The 18,610-nt window shown below is 52.9% G+C and overlaps 1 protein-coding gene across 1 annotated transcript; it reads right to left on the bottom strand.

The window, feature by feature from the left end:
- Positions 1 to 916: 916 nt before the first annotated feature.
- Positions 917 to 18,364, bottom strand: GPR137C (G protein-coupled receptor 137C). Its single transcript, XM_069856889.1, has 7 exons — positions 17,916 to 18,364; positions 9,257 to 9,300; positions 8,127 to 8,355; positions 5,188 to 5,337; positions 4,564 to 4,686; positions 4,335 to 4,450; positions 917 to 3,649 (listed from the first exon to the last, which is right to left on the bottom strand). Exons 1-7 carry the CDS (start codon positions 18,267 to 18,269, stop codon positions 3,478 to 3,480), a joined length of 1,188 nt encoding a protein of 395 aa, XP_069712990.1. The 5' UTR covers positions 18,270 to 18,364; the 3' UTR covers positions 917 to 3,477.
- Positions 18,365 to 18,610: the final 246 nt, after the last annotated feature.

Raw genomic sequence — 18,610 nt, 5'->3', positions numbered from 1 at the left:
GGCAGGGGGAGCTAGCGGTACCTCTGCATCTCACCCTACAGTCCATGGGGCAGCTCCTGCTGGGACCAGGCTCACAGCCTCTCCTGCTGCCCTCCCCAGCCTGTTAGAGCAGGATTGTCCTTGTTTGGGACCTGCTCCTCTCCCGCTGGCAGCCGGGCAGGACTAAGGGTAAGGAGACGCTCTTTGTGGGGCTGCCCCGGCACAGAAGCGTTGCCGTGCGAGACGATGCTGCCTGAGCTCCAGCCAAGCCGCTGCCATTCGCGGTGAGCTCAAGGCCATGCAGATAAACCCGTACGAAGACCTAAGGGAAGCATGTGAGAGCCCGAGGTGGGGTTTTCAGCCCCTCCACAGCTCAGAGCCAGAGGGATTGCAGGTCCTGAGCAGCTTCTGCTCTGCCCTGGGAGCTGCGTGGGGATGCAGAAGGTGGTGACGCATGGAGGACGTGGTTTGAGCTCAGGAGCTGGGGACACAGGGAAGCCCTGTGTCCCTCTGGGCCACAGCCAGCCCTGAGAAACAGCAGAGATCAAGCACCTTCTGAGGGCAGGGGGAAGGAAAGCTGCTCTGTCGTCCCCTGCCCCTCCAAAAGAACCCACTGCTGCAGCGGGGAAGCTGCAGGACCCTCTGCAAAACCCACATGTGGGTGCCATGCACCCAACCAGATTGAGGCCCGGAGAGGGACTTGGATGGAGGTGGCTGTCACACTGGAGCAAAGCACGGGGCGCTGATCCCAAGATCGAGCTCCACCGCAACCAACTCAGCCTGTGGAGCCCACCAAGAAGCACCTTGAGGAGTTACCAGACAGGGTCCTGTGCTGGCACGGAGCCCCCAGCCAGGCCACGAGGGACAGCGGGAGCACGGCAGGAGCAAAACACAGCCAGGCCTCCAGCAACCCAGCACAGCAAGTCTTTTTTTGTTTTAATTTCAACAGAGTAGTGCTTGGTTACAGTTTAGTGAAGAACAACTAGGTACATTCATTGGCCACAGCTTCCTGTTGCAGCCAGCTGCTGCCCGACTGCAAAGCCAAAACACCGTTAAACCATACCAGAAAACAACAACAACAAAAAAGAAAGTTTAATGAAAGGCAACTATGCATTAAAAAAAGTCATTGTACTTCTCCGCTATAAATTACTTCAGTAAAACACGGGACCGGCCCCAGCGGGAGCAGGCAGTTTGGAAATTAATGGCCATCCGTACAAAGGAATCGAACCAAAACGCTTTGCGAGTCGCTCACGAGGACGTTAGCAACGAGACTCACCACCCCGACCTGCCGTCCGCACGCCAGGAAGATCGTAGTGTTGCTGTGTGCTTCAGTGCAATAGGAACAAGGAGCCTGTAGCCCTTTAATTCTTTATTTTTTAATTATTTTTCTCGGTTTTTTTTTTTGCACTACACTCCTTTCCCTCCAAAGAAAAAACTTAAAGTGCTCCTAGTGCTTCGGAATTTAAGCAAGAACAAGGGCCACTAGCGTCACTTACTGTCTTTGGTGACTTATGGGAAAAGGAGGAAGGGCAACACGCCCCAGCCAGGAGCTTTGCCATAAGTCAAGCAGTGATTGAGATGGAGCAAACCCTTCTCACCCCCCGGCGAGGCGAGGAGACAGGTCCCTTACCCCACACAAGGGAGAGCAGCCAGGAGAGCCCCAGCCGCTACGGTCGGAGCTCTCTGGTTCAAGTACTAGAGCAAGAGGGATGTGCTGGAAGTTGGCATCCAGGAGCCTTCTCCAAAAAGAAGCAGAGCCAGCGAGAGCAAAGTTGGTCAGCAGGGAGAAGCCCACGAGCCAGCACCAACCACACAGAGGGATAAAGTGTTCTCAGGGGGAGATGTGGCATCAAGGGTGGTGACAGCGCCACTCTAGTGAGCACACAGCAAGCGAGGAGAGGCCAGGGCTGCTCCGGGGCCAGGGGTTTCTCTCACACAAGGCTGGGGAGGCTGCAGCTGCTGCAAGGTCCCACCAGTCCCCCAGCCAGAGCCAGGACCTTGCAGCTCCATGCACAGGGAATTCCTTCGCCCCTGCTGGGTCCTTCAAGTGTCTGACTCAGGTTTGACTAGCAGGAGCAGCTTTAAGGGGGTTAAAAGTTCCAGTTCAGGTTGTCACTAGAGGTCAGAGCTGCTGCCTGCCCTGGCCCAGTGCCTCCATTCAAGCCTGCGGCCAAAGCCGCTTCATTCCTCACCCTATCAGGCTCAGGGACAAGCCAGGAATAACATCAAACCTCATTTCCAAGAGCCCAATAGAGCTATAAGCCAGGGGGAACTTGGCTATTTTGGTTAAAGAGACAGAGAAACCCCCTCCCGGGCTGACCTAGCACTCCAAGCCCACACACACCCCAGGGGGCAGATCTCTAAGAGCTCAGGGCCAGATCCTGCTGCTTCCCTCTTGCCTCCGTGAGCAGACAGACACCTCCTGCAGCCCAGGGGGACCCCGCTGGTTCACATTCACGCAGGCTAAAACACTTGGTTATCTGCTAAATGCATTTTAATACTGAAGGGGAAGGGGTGCCTGGCCCCGGGCGAGGAGGAGGAAGGAGCAAGGCTGCTCTCACCCCACCAGGTAAAGCAGCCCTGGTTCTACAGGGGCTTTAGGCCACACATGTTCCTGCACACACACTCCTGCTGCGCCAGCTCCGAGCTTTCCCAGGAGGCAGGAGCCTAGAAAGCCTTGCCCCCTCGCTCGAGAGCAGCTACCACGCCAGCCAGCCTTCTTCCTTTGCCACAAGCGAGCGGGGTGGTTACAAGGCAGGGATCTTAATGCCAGTAGGAACACTGGATCTCACCCTCCCAGGCCTCTGCTAGGATATGCTTTGAGCTCAAGCTGAGAGTCCGCGGTCCTAGGTGGGACAGTTCAGCAAGCAGGCAGAAGGAGGACCAGCAGCCAGAGCAAGACCACACTCATCCCCGAGGCCCGAGCCCCGCCGGCTGTGGATATGGCACAGTTCACTTCAACATTCACCACAGGAGGCCCTGCCCGCAACACGCTCGGTGAGCGGAGCTTCATGCTCCCCAGTGAGTCAGGATGCAGAGTACTTCACAGAACACGTCTTTGCAGGAAGACAGTGCCTCTCCCAGCTCTGGATGTGCAATTAAAAGAGTAACTAGAACAGTCTCAGGCCAAGCACAGCCTGAGCAAGATCCGTTCCTTCCAAGTGTGCAGATAAAAGTGCAAATACGCATTTGATGTTTCTTTTCTAGTGAGGAAGCTCTGGTGCATTTAGCTGCCAACATCTTGAAGACCAGACCAAGAAAAAAAAAGCTTCCAGAGAGTTCAGCTTCACTTTGCTACAATGGTACCTTAAAAAGAAGTCACAGTTCTCTTGCTTTACTGCCTGCAGCCGTAGGCTCGGTCCTGCTTACAGCTGCAGCAGGTAGTGGAATGTTTGTGTCAATGAGTTAGATGCTTCGGGGAAGAAGGAAAGAGAAAAACAGGTTACAAATCCTATACATGAATGCCACTTCTGGGAAGAAAGTGCCCTCGCAGCCTCTTCAGTTTTGTGGAGCAGGGTATGAGATATGGTGATTATTCATCTCCGAGCCGCCCGCGGCAAAGAGCAAGGGGCCGCCGTCTGGAGCGGTTCCGCTGACGGGGGGACCCGCGGCGCAGTTGTCATTCCCAGCCAGGGACCCGTAGCAGCCAGAGCACTGAGGGGTGGCCAAGCTGGGAGGAGAGACAGAAAAACCAGACACGGACTCTTAGAGATGAATAATTTGCCTCAAATCAATCTCCACTGCCAGGTGAGACTTCTGCTCCCAGCACTGATTGGGGTATTCAAGGATGTGGAAGCAGGCCATGACATGCACGGTATCTCCAAGGAACCTGGCCTTGATAAAACAGGCATAAGAAGAGCACCAGGCCCTGTGACACTGCTCAACAACCCTGAACCCCTGGGCAGGGGCAGGCACAGGGCCATCAGGTTTCCCCTTAGTTTACCAGGGGACACCCGGTGTGGGGGAGAATGGTCAGGTGTTCCTACATAGCTTTGTTCCAGCTGGCACCCAGAGACCACCTCCCTCCCAGGACTTCACCACCTCTCACTTCTCAGTGGAGAAATTCCTCTGGAAGTCTATTAAGAGCCCACAGCTGAGGAAGGATCCTAGCAAGATCTCTTGTCTGTAACCAGTTGTGAGCACCCAGTGCGATATCCACCTCTCAGAGCTGGTCACTTCTAATAGAAAGAGCTCCTTGTGAGCTGCAGAGGGGAAAAAACCCAGCTCAGAGGGCTCCTTGCCTCATCCACCTTGCCCACGCTGCCTCTTGTATCACAGCTTTTCCTACAAGCAGGAGCTAAGAGCATCAGGCAGTAGCACAGCACCTGTGCTTTCCCTTGCCCAACAATTCTTACCCTCCTTCCCTGGCCCCGAGTCGTGACAAGTCATCATCGCTGTCGTAGCGTCTGGGATTGTCAAAGAAGTAGGCTCTGGAGCTGTAACTGTGGCTATTGACCATCCCCGCTGGCATCTGTTGAAGAGAAAGGAGTTAGGCCAGAAGTGTGATGCTTCCGACAGCCTCCCCCACGCTGCCTCCCAGGCACCTCAGGGCTCCTGGAGCCACAGCAGCTCCCTCAGGCCTACCAAGTTCTGACTCAGTCTCTGGGCCCGGAAGAACAGCACCACAAAAGTAGTTGGCACCAGCTCCCAGAGGAAGAGGACCACTCCGAACACCACGTACTCTTCACTGCTCACTTCCACGTGCGCCTGCGGACGGAAGTTAAAGCTCTCTGTACAATCCCAGCCATCAGCAGAGTGACACAGCTCCCAAAGCTGGACACAGCACCCAACTAGGAACACAGAGGAACCCTAATGAAGGCAGGATTCAACCAGAACAGTGATCCTTAGCTGCCCACTGCTGCTGGTTTTAGCCATACAGGGTGTCATCAGCTCCCTCCCCACACCAGAGACTCTTCCCTCATGCAGCATTGCTTTTCTGCTCTAGTTGACTGGTTCCTCCTTTCCCCAAAAGAAGAGTTGGCAGCCTAAAACTAAAGAGCACAACAGGGAATCCCTCCTGAAAAAGTCACCAAGCAGAGGAAGATTCAGACTTGCTCTGGTGGAGCAGGGCTTCTGTAGGCAGAAAGCCAGCTTCTCCGGGGACCCAACAGAACAGAGACCTGATTTTCACCTACACGTCCCCTTACAAGACAGCAGAGTAACTGCCTTTTGCTTTGCCAGCTCCAAACTGGCCTCACAGACACTTACCTTGTCCGAAAGGTTGTCCCAGCCATAGTTAAAAGGACCAGGAACATTGTCTGGAGATATGGCCACAGCTACCAGGTTATAGCAAGCCCTTGAGGAATAGAGCAGAGCGACCACAGATCCCACAAGAATAGCCTGGCAGACAGATGTTCCCTAGAACAGGAAGAAAGAACAGGTTTAACGCAGACCTTCCTACAGAGCTGCAATTCCCTCCCTCCTTGAATGCACGCGAAACCGTGCAAACCAAGAATGACCTAGAAGATTTGTGTGTTGCTGCTAAAATATTCAGAGCTGGTTAAGAGCTTCCTCATGTGATGAATTCATGACAGTAGCAGAGTGATACAGGCAGCGTCACCAGGGAGCAGGGAAGACTCGAAGCGCAGAAGCATCATCCTCAGGAACTTCACAGCCAGCTTCAGACCGCTGGTCCTCAGAGACATTATCCCACCCACTGTAGAAGTCTCCAGAAGGCCAACTAACAGCCATTCAGAAAAGCATCTTGCTGCTTCCATACCCTGATCAGCAGAGGTGTCCTGGCTCGCTCGCAGCAGGGAGGCACCACTGACACCAAACACAACATTTGTTTAGGAAAGAAGCCCAAATATTTGAGGTGGGCAACTCTGAGAACACGGCAAAAATAATAGACCCAGCACCTGAATCCCAAGGCTGCTGTGGGACCAGGCTTTGCTGTGCACAGAGCAGCAGGTGGATAGATGCTGCAGGACCAACTCTGCTGATGAAGAACAGCTTTCTCCACACCGTTTCAGACGCGATAGCTGTGTGAGGTACCTGAAGGCCATGATACTGACCCTTCCTGGAGGGCCACAGGAGAGGAAGCCAAGTGAAGATCTGCAAGTGTCCCCATATCTTCACTAAATAGACCCGTGAGGCCTTTAAGAGCTACTGGCAGCCACCAAGCCATGAGGCAGCAGAATACAGCAAGATTAGACAAACATCTCAGCAGCTGACTTGCCTTTGTGATTAGAGAGGCCATCTGCTCAGGAAGCACATCCCACTGACCTGCTCCACTTGCAAGCTATGGCTCTGCTAACTCTGCTCTCCTACAGTGCTTTCCTCTGCTTTACAGTGCTTGCTTAAGACCATCTTGGAAGAGTCAGCATGGAAGTGCTGCTAACAGACAAGTCCCTGTGACACCACCTCAAGAACACAGTCTGCTCCAGCGCTGTGAGCCAAGCCCTTGCGATTCCAGACAGCGGAACAAGAGGCAGAAAGGCCAGTGAAGCAAGTCACAAGACAAGGGAGACCTCATCACTCTCTACAACTCCCTGAAAGGAGGTTGTGGTGAGGTGGGTGTTGGTCTCTTCTCCCAAGTAAGTAGTGATAGGATGAGAGGAATTGGCCTCAAGTTATGCCAGGGGAGGTTTAGATTGGATATTAGGAAAAATTTCTTTACTGAAAGAGTGGTGAAGCCCTGCCCAGGGCAGTGGTGGAGTCTCCATCCCTGCAGGGGTTCAAAAAGCATGCAGATGTGGCACTTGGGGACATGGTTTATTAGGCATCATGGTGTTGGGCTGGTCATTGGACCAGACGAGCTGAGAGGTCTTTTCCAACCTTGACACTTCTACAATGGGACATCTCTGGCTGACAAGGATCACAGTACAGGATCTGGCAGCAGCCGCCTCCCCAAGCGTCAGATGAACCTTCCTGCCTGCAGGGGAGGCAGCAGCCTCACCCAGCCCCTCCAGCCTCGCTGTCTTGTTTGGAGTCAGCAAGTTCACGCTGGAGTTCAGGAGGCAGGACAGCCTTTTCAGGCATTTGTGTAACCCTGCTGCTCCTCCCCACCTTATTTTCCCAGCTCCTCCACAACACAAAAGCAGAGGATGCCCCCAAGGCAGGGAAGGGAGACAGTTTTTGAATGCAAGAGACCTTTTCCAGACAGTCAGGTTGAGAATTCAAGCAGGGCTTCTCTGGAAGTTAGTCCATCTGGGACTGGTGAGCAGTGGCAGCTAAAGCTGGACTGCAAGGGGCTCCCTTCTGCAGAGAACTGTCGTGCACCTGCCAGAGCTATTTGCACTCTGCACAATCCCCTGTCCTTCGTGACAATAAAGGGCAGAAACTGCTTAAAGAACCTTCTCTTTCAGTCAAACCTCAAGTTGTACTTCTACACCTGAAAAGCATCCAGAAGCTCAAAAGTGTCCGGCAGTGCCAGCAAAGCTGCAAAGAGTGAATTCCCCTAAAAACATGCAGGGCACTTCAATCCCACGGCAGAAGCATGCACTTTCTAGAGGAAAGAGGCCAAGATCTGCCACCTCCACACTGAGAAGAGGATTTGAGCTAGAGTGTCCACTTCTGGAACACCCAACACAAGAAGGATATGGAACCGTTGGACCAGGTCCAGAGGAGACCACAAAGATGATCTGAGGGCTGGAGCATCTCTGTTAAAAGGACTGTCTGAGAGAGTTGGGATGGTTCAGCCTGGAGAATAGAAGACCTGAAAGCAGCCTCCCAGTACATCTTCAGGGCTGCAAGAAAGGTAGGGAGGGGCTTTTTACAATGGCCTGGAGTGACAGGATGAGGAGGAAAGGCTTTGAATTGGAAGGGGAAGATTTAGATTAGATATTAGGAAGAATTTTTTTCACTGAGGGTGGTGACGGCCTGGCGCAGGTTGCCCAGGGAAGTCATGGATGTTCCCTCCCTGAAGGGGTTCAAGGCCAGGCTGGATGAGGCTTTGAGCAACATGATCCAGTGGGAGGTGTCCCTGCCCATGGCAGGGGTGGGACTGGATGGGCTTTAAGGTCCCTTCCAACCCAAACCATTCCATGATTAAGTGTAGCTCCCATGCAGCCAGGCCAGCATTGCTGAGTATAATCAACCACAGAAGTGTTTGGGCTGGAAGGGACCTTAAAGATCATCCAGTTCCAACCACAGATCCCAGCTGATGACTGTGCAGTTCCAGCGTGGCTGGCAAGGCATTTTCCTACCTTAGACTCGAGGTAGACGTTCGCTGAAGACATCTTTCCCAGTTTGCACATGCAGCAAGCCAGCGAGATGGCACAGAGGATGAAGAGGCTGTCGTTGACCAGGGCACGGGCAAGGACTGTCCACCGCAGCTGGCTCTCCGGGACCTCACCATGGATTAACATTGCACAAGCTAAGTTCACAACTAAGAAGAGGAGGCTGGTAAATACGGAGCCCAGATACAACAGGACCCTGGAGAGAAGGGGGCGAAAAATGGAGTTCAAGTCAGACAATCCTAGGGTCATTCCCCACCCCTCTCCCATCTCATCACGTAAGAGGACCTCCCAGCATGCCCAGTGCCCTGCTTGCTATGGAGATGAGACATTCCAGCAGGTTTCAGTGGTTGCACTGACAGCCCAAGTCTGCAGAGTATTTGTTTGAGCTGCTCTCATAATGCACAAGCAGCACAAGTAGTCATGAGTTACAAGACTCATCTTCTGACAGTCGGGTTCTTATCTTGCAGATTTTAAGTGTTGCTCTAGCTCTGCATTAACTCCAGTCAATAAGCTATGAGTCATCACAACCACTGCAACTTCTTTATTGAAAGCCACTGGAGCTTGCATTTTCTGTTGTGGGTTTCCCAGGAAGTGGCTAGGCTGCACAAACACAGGTCCCACCAATTGCTCAAGCCTCATCTGATCTTTCCTTGGGGTGGGACAGCTTGGAATTTCAACCCCCCTGCCACAGGCAGGGACACCTCCCACTGGATCAGGGGCTCCAAGCCCCATCCAGCCTGGCCTTGAACACCTCTAGGGGCAGCCTCAACTTCCCTGAGCAACATGGGCCAGGGCCTCAATCACCCTCACAGTAAAGAATTTCCTCCTTATGTGTAGGAGCGATCAAGAGTTTATCTGCTCTGCTAGCAGCACTGCTGCTGGGATGCTGATGAGGTATAGAGGCACAAGGCATAGGCTGTAGCTTGCTTGGGACCCTTGGAGCTCCTAGTCCTGCTCCAAGGCACAGCATCCATCCTTTATCAGAGCACAGCTAGAAAGGGCTCAGGCTTTGGGTTCTGGAGCTCCCATTCTCAGCACTGCAGCCAAAGTTGACCTTAAGCCAGCTTTGAAGGCAACGTTAGAGAAGCATCACTTACTTGTACTTGTTGAATTCAGCTGCACATTTCACTTTGAATATGACCTGGGGGAAAAGATTTGCACAGCATTATTGATTGTGACCTACAGTTCTCCTCTAAGCTTAGTAAGGACACACGCCTCAGCGGAGCCAGCATCCCATTAGACCTCCTGAAGGACTCTGGATTATCTCTTAGCACCAAGTCTCGCATGAGACCTACCTGCAAGAATAACTGGTGTTCTTTCTCCTGCAAGTCAAGCTCAAAATGTAGGTGCTCGGTAGGGAAAAACATATTTAATATCCCATATGTGTCAAGGATTTAAACACCACATCTAAGGACCTCAAGAAAAGCAAGGAGTTTAGCACTCATCAGTCATTAAAATCATTCAAAAATGCATCTGCTTTGCCCAGCCTCCTGTGCTGCACGTTTTAGGACCCCAATCATTATCAACCTGCAGGCTGTAACAAGCATTTGGAGCTCACAGCTCTTCCACCCTGAAGAAGTTTGTAGGCCAAATACACCTGAACAGTAACTCTGAGGTGGTAGAAAGCCCTCCAAGGTGGAAGGCCAAGGTGGAGCGGATCTGGGTTGTTAGGATCTCATCACACAAATTAAGGATCAGTGCTCCAAAGCAAGAGCTCACCAGCCTCTCTTCAAACTGCAAGTACTGAAGCCATGCCTGTACCCCAGCCATTTAGGTCAGGAAGGCTGGAGAACCATCAGCTGACCTCCCAGCAGCCCTACAGCACCCTTCCAATGCAGCAGACGAGGCTCCACATTTCTTTGGGCTGGAGAGCAGCTCCTGTTGAAGCACACAGGACTTCTAAACTGAGGACATAGTCCCCAGTCCCAGCTCAGCAATCCTGCCACAAGGGACAGGTAACTGGTGCACACACATGGTCAGAACAAGGCACAAGAAAGCAGGATGCTGGTAGAACCACATGAGCTCGCTCGTCACACATTAATTCAGCACAGCCATAGCAGGAACTGGGTTTTCTCCTGTGAAAAACACAGATCCTGGTGCAGACCCCACCAGGAAGGATCCCAGAGCTGAGGGTTGCATTCAGCCTCAAGCAAATCTCCTGTTCTGATCAGAGACCTTGAAGGAACTTGGGAAGAGGCAGCCAGTAGATCCAGCAGACAGGTACTTGTGGTCAGCATGAGGTCACTGTGGCATCACCACAGATGTTTAGTTTCACTGCTTCTACAGAAGTCCTCCCTGTCAGCTTCCAGGCTGCAAAGAAGGACCACTCATCTCTGACAAGGCATCCTTAGTCACCTTTCACTTTGATGGGATTTCTTGGCTCCTGCCTTCCAGTCAGCACCAGGCAACAACGGCACCCAAGCTTCAGAAACCAGGCTCCTACCAACAAGAGTAGTTTCAGGATTTGAGGGTTCTCTGGTCCATTAGAGAAGTTCCAAGCATTTAGAAGCACTAGGCAGCTTCAGCAACCCTGTTCTGAGAGCCAGTTGCACTGTCTGCCTCTTCCCCAGTACGAGGAAGGATGAACTCAGGAAGCACTTAAAAGGGGAATAAGATACAGTTCTTCAGCAGAGGGAGGCATCCAGCCCCCCCAGCTGAGGGACATCACACTACAAGCGGTCTCCAAGCCCTCTACCTCCTTGTCCTCTATTCCACCCCAGAGAATTACATAAGCATGGTATAACCCACTCAGAGCAGCACAGCTCATCTGAGCTACAGGAAACCTGGGCATCAGAAGGACCATGAGGTGACTTCAAAACAGGAAAATCCTCAAATCTTTCTCTGACCTTAGGTTGCCTGTACAGAATGGTTTGGATTGCAAGAGACCTTAAAGCCCATCCAGTCCCACCCCTGCCATGGGCAGGGACACCTCCCACTGGATCAGGGGCTCCAAGCCCCATCCAGCCTGGCCTTGAACCCCTCCAGGGATGGGGCAGCCACCACTGCTCTGGGCAGCCTGGGCCAGGGCCTCCCCACCCTCACAGCAAAACATTTCTTCCCAAGATCTCATCGCAATCTCCCCTCTTTCAGCTGAAAACGTTCCCCCTCATCCTTTCCCTGCACTCCCTATACTCAAGCACTTCAGGAGCGTCAAGAGAGACATCAAGGACATCCAGCTCTGAAACCTCTTGGTTCAGCACCCTTTTGTGCAGCATGGAAATCCATCAGAGTTATTTGTACTTCTGCTTTGACTCCCAGAAGAGCGGCCCGTCCCTACAGCCTCCAAACAGCAAAGCAGTCAAAAGTCTGACTTGTATTCCAGCCCATCACCAGGGTGAGAACAGCCCCTCAGCTCAGCAGGGAGATGCCATGGGCTGAAGTTGCATTTGACAGTTGGATTTGATCATCTTAGATGTCTTTTCTATGACTCTAGAGGTCTTAATGATTCTATGACTCTAGAAGATGCAGCTTCCACAGCTGCAGTAGCCCTGTGCAGGTCGGTCTCCCTAGCCTCTCCCCTACAGCCCCAAGCCCTGGGGACGAAGACACACAAAGCTGTCCCAGGGTTAAGAGTGCAATGGCAACGGGAGACTTGCACTTGGACCAGTGCCACAAGAAGCAGAGGGAGACCCTGGCACCAGCCTTACATCTTCATTAGCCCCCACCTATTCAGTCCCATAACGTGAGGGAGAGAGCAGGCATCACTTTTTAGGTGGTTTTGGTTATTATGACATAACTCATCTGAAGGTTGCCTGTTCTTCAGTAGGCAACACCAGTAGTGTTCGCAATGAATCTTTGGGTTCTCATTCTCGAGACAATCTTGCAAACCCCTCAGGACTGGACTAGCTTTGCTGCTTTCAACACCCAAGGATGGCTTATGTAGAGGGTTCCCCTGGGAAGAAGCCAGCACAGAGAGCTCAGGAGCAGTCTTGTTCTTCATAAAAATAGGAAACACACTCCTCTGACCTCAAACAGGTGTGTTATGCCAAGTTGCTAGGAGCAACCCTCACGAAGAGAACGGTTCCTTCAGTTCCTGGGTGAGACCAGTCCCAGAAGTGACACAGAAAATGAGAAACAGAGATCCCTGCTAGCCCAGAGCTGCAGCACTGGGAGCATTTACTCCTGAGCAAGCATTTATAACAGTAAAGGAATACTCAGTCGTCCTTCTGGAGCCACAAGACCTCTGAGCACTTCACATCAGCCTCAGATTCAGGAAGAAAGCAAGGCTGAGGAAAGCTACAGACCTCAAAGTCCCCTGTGATGCTGGAGGCTTTGGGTTTAGGGATGAGAGCTAATGTATTTCACAAAAGTGCACTTGCTAAGGGCGTGTCCTCAGAGCACTGTTTAAAACACACACTCATCATTAAAAAGGTGTCCCAGAGGTGTCACAGCCACTAAGAACAGACAAGCGACAGACTGTGTCCCACAGACAGCTCTGTTGATCACATTGTGCACCTGCACAAGCCAGGACCTCAGCCCTAACACTGAGCCTCAGAGAGCACCTCAGCTTGGTCCCGGAACAGGCATTCACAACAGATCTCAAAGATCCAGGAAAGCCTGAAACTTTGCATTGCCTGATGAAATCAAAGCCTCTATTGCTTCATAAAGAAATCATGAGTCTGGGCTCTCCAACGATTATGGAATGGTTTGAGTTGGAAGGGACCTTAAAGCCCATCCTGTTCTACCCCCTGCCATGGACATGGATACCTCCCACTGGATTAGGGGCTCCAAGCCCCATCCAACCTGGCCTGGAACCCCTCCAGGGATGGGGCAGCCACCACTTCTCCGGGCAGCCTGGGCCAGGGCCTCCTCACCCTCACAGCAAAACATTTCAAGACACAACCATGTCCTACCTTGACATGAACACAGCCCTCACTCAGCTGCAGGAGCATCCACAGACAGATGGCTTCTCTCGCAGGTGTTCAGCACCAAGCATCAGAGCAGAGCACGAACTATTTTGGGACTGCATCCCATAACAAGTGTGCAAGCCCCTGCCCATCCCTCTGAAGAAGAGCTGGAGCTGTTCACGAGGAGGGTCTCTCACCATCCCCACTAATACTGAAATCATCCTATGCCATCGTAAACACAAGGTGCAACCTGCATGTACCCCAGTTTCCTAGAATATCTGGTTGCCAGCATGGCCACCTGTTCATTCAGGAAGCGTGGGATCCACAGGAATCACCAGCTATGGGATAGACCGGTTTTAAGTGACCCCTTACCAGCTCCCCCTCCCTAGCACATGTGCTAGGTGTCTCCTAGCCAAGGGAGGTGAAAGAAAGGATGGAGGCTCTTCCAGTTTTCCATCTGAGAAGACAAGGAAGATACGAGTCTTAGGAGGAACAGCTGAAGGAACTGGGGTTGATTGGCCAGGAGAAGAGGAGGCTTAGGTGAGACCTTATCGCTGTCTACAACTGTCTGAAAAGAGGTTGCAGAGAGGTGGGTGCTAGTCTCTTCACCCAAGTGACAAGTGAAGGGATGAGAGGAAACAGCCTCAAGTTGCATGAGGGTCAGCTTCAGATTAGGTATTAGGAAAAACTTCACAGAAAGGGTTCTCAGGCAGAGGCTGCCCCGGGAGGTGGTTGAGTCTCCATCCACAGAGGTGTTTAAAAGACAGGTAGATGAGATGCTCAGGGATGTGGTTTAGTAGCAGACAGGTACGGTTGGACTTGATAATCTCAGAGGTCTTTCCCAACCAAGGGATTCTATGATTCTATACAGGACAGCAAGGACAAATGGCTGGATGCTCTTCCCATGCACGTCTGCTCCAGTGCAATTAGAGCAGTGAGGGATGAAAGAGGCTGATGTCACCTAATCAGATGGAGCACTTAGAGAGGCCCAGACAGGTTAAGGGTTGTGGCCACGCCAGTCTGGCGGAGCAGCCTGCCGGACTCCGGCAGAAGGCCTTACTCATCCTTGCACACAGTTGCTGACTCCCATGTGAGGCAAGGATGCCAAGTGCTCAAGAAGGTCTTTGAAAGGGTCAAGAGGGAGGTTGTTGTGGCTGCATTTCCCTGTGCTGTGCTCCTGACAATGCCCGGGGGAAAGCAGAGCTGGCAGACTCTTGGGAATTACTTAGCACGACTCGAGATGTCTAGCTGGCAGCAGAGGAGCTATTCCAAAGGGAAGGCAGAGGAGCATCCCAAGTTGGATATCAGCCTTGTTTGAGGCAAGTTCTGAGGAATTCTCACCTGATGTACTGTGAGCTCCAGATTTCCTGGAAACGAACTCGTTCACAAGACAAAGCAGAAAGGAAGAGATGCTCACAAGCAAAAGGCATTACACCCCTTCTGACGTTCCGAAAGGAAATACGGCAGTGGCAAAAAACCCAAACTCTGTCACCATCATATAAGCATCCTATACATTGTCAGGCCTCCATATCCCCTCAGGGGCCAGGAGGGGATAGGAAGAAGACACCCTCACGCCACAGAACAGAACAGAAGAACACTAGGCAGTTCCATGAGTCTGAATTTCAGCCCCAGAGCAACAAAACAATGCAAGCACTCCATAGATTTTTGGTGTTTCCTGGAGCTCTTCCCCCACCACTCAGCACCATTTCATCCTCTGCTTGTAGCATCCATAGTCCAAGAAGCATCTTAAATCCAGCAAGTTTAGCTCCAGTGCTATGTTATTTGAAGAAAACATGGTCTGTGTTTTGACAGATGCCATTTCTCCACAAAGGAGGCACTGTGTACAAAGACAATTAGCCAGCCCTTCTGCACAACGGCAGCTTGTGCTTTTATCCGAGGACATACCAGAGCAGGATGACACCTTCAGAAGAGCAGAAGCCCCGATGACCTTCTACAGGTTGCTACCAACTGGCCCTGAAGAACTGGGAACGGACAGGTCCTCCACAGCAGGTTCTACTTGAAGTCACTCATAAACATACCAGTCACCTTTAGATATTGAGCCACTTCAGCTCAGCTGCTGTGGTCCCAACCATAGCTGCTCTCCTTGCTTCAGGTAGTGACAGTTCTTGTTTAATTACGCCCTTAGCACAACTCCTCCTGTGCTTTAAGAGAAGCACTGAATGCAGCCCAGCCAGCCCCCAGCACGTGGCACCCTCTGTCTAGGGAGGGATAAGCTTGTTTTATCAAGCAGAGGAGCAAATATTGCTACTCAGCATCATTTCTTTCATTAAAATGGAAGCCAGAAAAGCACCAAAGGCTTTCAGTCCACTTAGCTGCACTCTTTCTCTCAACCACTGGAGCTGCCAGCTTCACCACCTCTCTCCAGCATGAGATCACCCACAAACACCACGAGATGCTGGACACCCATCCTGCCTGAGACAGCCAAGTGTCAGACCCTCTCCGTAACTCAGCACTCACACCCATTTTAATAAGTCATTTTATCCTTCCCCACTCTAGATTCTGAGCTCTTATTTCCTCAGACAGGATTTCCCTTGGCTCTAGGTCTTCAAGGAGAAAGAAGCAGAGTGTATTCAGCCAGACTTCACTGAAAAACAGATATTGTGAGAAGCTATTTGAGTTTACTTTGTCATTCTTTAAAGGAGCCTTTTAAGAGTGAGGCACTCAAACAAGTTGCCCAGGGAAGTGGTGGCTGCCCCATCCCTGGAGGGGTTCCAGGCCAGGCTGGATGGGGCTTGGAGCCCCTGATCCAGTGGGAGGTGTCCCTGCCCATGGCAGGGGTGGGACTGGATGGGCTTTGAGGTCCCTTCCAACCCAAACCATTTCATGATTCTAAGCCTACAAAGAGGCAAGTCTCCCACGGAATTCACTGACTTAGAGGAAAAAAACAGAAATCCAGCCCCTTTGTGGCACCAGATTACGGGATCCTTTCCTCAGCTTGCCTTTCAAGGAACACAAACATCTTCTAGTTGGAGGGATGGGTAGGTCAGGCTCTCTTTAACACACAAGAAGGATTACACACACTATGCACCATTTGTTATTTTGCTGCCACTCGATCGGCAGCACGTCTAACACCAACAGCTTTCCCAACAGGCAGCTTTACCCCAGCTTCCAGGTGTTTGTGCCAGAGAAGGAAGAACCAAAACAGCTGAACAACCCCATTGCTCCAAGTCTCACACTATCATGTGAATGTTGATGTCCTCGGGAAAATGAAATCATAACTCCCAGCGGTGACACATCGGAGCGATGGAGCGATTTCGCTGTGTGTTAGCGATTCCTTTGTGAGGCTGGCGAACAGCTGAGAGCTGCAGAGCAAAGAATCCCAACAACAACAACAAAGCTGGAAGGAAAGTACTGCCTGTTTATGAAACAAGTCACCACACTGGGAGGCAGGGAAGCAGAGGGCTTGCTCGGGAGAAACTGGAGCAGAAGCGAAAGAGTCACGAGAGGAAAGGGAGGGGAGAACCGAGGCTTTTCAAGGTAAAAGGCAAGTGAAAGGACTAGAGAAAGGAGGATAAAAATCATACAAAACAAGTGATGGGGAACCCGGGAAAGGAAGAATACAGCTCAGCAACAACAACAAGCAGCTCCGCACCGTCCCAGTCGCGATCTTTGTGCTAGGAAGGGGCCCACCTCTCCAGCCCCAGGCTGTTGTCTAGGGAGGCAGGAGGATCTGAGGGGGTTTTTTTGTTGGGTTTTTTTTTTTTTTTTTGTCTGAGAAGCTGCAGAACAACAAGCCCGGTTCAGAGCGGAGAGATGGAGAGAAGGAGGGAGCGCAGCAACAATAGCAGAAGAGGCTCTGGCTGGTGACGTAATGGTTGGCTTCACTCCAGGCCAAAGCAGCCCCTGCTGCTGCCACTTTCTGGTCCCCTTTAGAGAACGGGAATCAATTAAAAAAGGATGCAAAGCAGTCCCCCAAGAGGCCCTCCTCGCTCTGCCACCCCTCAGAGGGCTGAAAAGGGGGAAAAGCCCCACACAAGAGCAGGGCACATCTTAGTACACCCCCGCCCCCCCCCCCCCCCCGAATCCTAGATTCAGGGCATGTTCCTGCCCCCTTCCATGCCACCCCTCGGAGTTTGCCTTCAGGGTGTCCCCCACATCCCCTCACCCTGGGGTTGGGATTCAGGACACACTTTTTGCTCAACCCTCCTCGATCCCACCGACCCCCTTCCCCAAAGCCTGGATTCAGGGCATCATCCCTGCACCTCCCCTGATCCCCAAGCCTGGATTCGAGGCATAATCCCTATGCCTGCCCCAATCTCCAAATCTGGATTCGGAGCATAACCCCTGTACCCCATACCTCTCCATCACCAAATCTGGATTTGGGGCATAATCCCTGTGCCTTGTACCCCCCAAACAACTGGATTCGGAGCATAATCCCTGTGCCTCATACCTCTCCATCCCCAAATCTGGATTTGGGGCATAATCCCTGTGCCTTGTACCCCCGAAAAAACCTGGATTCGGAGCATAATCCCTGTGCCTCATACTTCTCCGTCCCCAAATCTGGATTTGGGGCATATTCTCTGTGCCTGCCTGGATTCAGAGCATAATCCCTGCACCTCATATCTCTCCATCCCCAAATCTGGATTCGGGGCATAATCCCTGTGCCTCATACCCCTCGAAAAGCCTGGATTTAGGGCATAATCCCTGTATCTCGTACCTCCCTATCCCCAAATCGGGATCCGGGGTGCAATCCCTGTGCCTGCCTGGGTTCAGGGCACAATCTCCACGCCTCCCACCCCTCAAAATCCAGCGCTGAGGGCACAGCCCTGCTCCTGCCTCTCCCCATCCCACCCCGAGCAGGGCCCTCCCGCACCCCCAGCCTCTGGGGCACCTCCCAGCTCGTCGGGGCGGCTGAAGAGGAGGTTTTATCCCCCCTCCAGGGTCTTACCTCGGCGAAATAGAGGTTGAGGAGGCAGAGGCTGGAGAAGAGGAGGCAGCCGGGCAGGTAGTAGAGGAGCCAGTGGGCAAAGGGCTGCTGGAGGCGGAGACCCTGCAGGGAGTTCTGCAGGTAGAAGGAGAAGAGGGTGGTCCTGAGGGCTGCCCAGAGCAGGCAGAGGAAGAGGCAGAGCGTGTGGTAGCTCAGCCGGCGCTCTCGGTAGTAGAGGAGCAGCCAGAGCTGCAGGTAGGCGAAGAGGAAGAGGGCGGCGAAGAGCGCCGTGTGCAGCACGGTCAGACCCAGCTCCACCGCGTAGGGCACGGCGGGCCCCTCACCCAGGGCCGCCCCCGCCGTCGTCGAGCTCATGGGGCAGCGGGGAGGCTCCGGCCCATCCAACGCGCACCCGCTTCGCCCTCCCCTCAGCCCCGGCTGGAGACCCCCATGCAACAAAAGGGAGCACCCCCCCCCCACCCCGCCCCCTTGTCCAACTCCTTCTCCTCCTCCTCCTCTCCTTTTTTTTTTCCGCCCGCCCTCCTGGCTGCGCCGCCCGCCCGCCGCCCGCCAAACAACTCTGCCGGGGACAATCAGCTGAGCGCGATCATTTGAGGCGCTCGCTCCCGGCGGCGCTCGCTCCCCATTGGCTGCCCGGAGCCCCGCCCCCGCCGCGCCCGGAGCCGCGACGCCATTGGCCGCTCCCGGGGGCCGCC

The sequence above is a fragment of the Phaenicophaeus curvirostris genome, chromosome 5 (genome assembly GCF_032191515.1).
Source record: "Phaenicophaeus curvirostris isolate KB17595 chromosome 5, BPBGC_Pcur_1.0, whole genome shotgun sequence".
Taxonomy (NCBI): domain Eukaryota; kingdom Metazoa; phylum Chordata; class Aves; order Cuculiformes; family Cuculidae; genus Phaenicophaeus; species Phaenicophaeus curvirostris.
Note: the sequence above shows the minus strand (reverse complement) of the source record. Positions and strands in the feature narration are given on the sequence as shown.

Bases quoted from the DNA above. Each gene is read 5' to 3' on its own strand.
- GPR137C (XM_069856889.1), bottom strand. From the start codon at position 18,269: ATGAGCTCGACGACGGCGGGGGCGGCCCTGGGTGAGGGGCCCGCCGTG. The intron at 9,301-17,915 runs GTAAGACCCTGG...CTTTTCCCCCAG, and splicing joins TCAACCTCTATTTCGCCGAG to GTCATATTCAAAGTGAAATG. The intron at 4,687-5,187 runs GTAAGTGTCTGT...TTCCGTCCGCAG, and splicing joins GGGACAACCTTTCGGACAAG to GCGCACGTGGAAGTGAGCAG.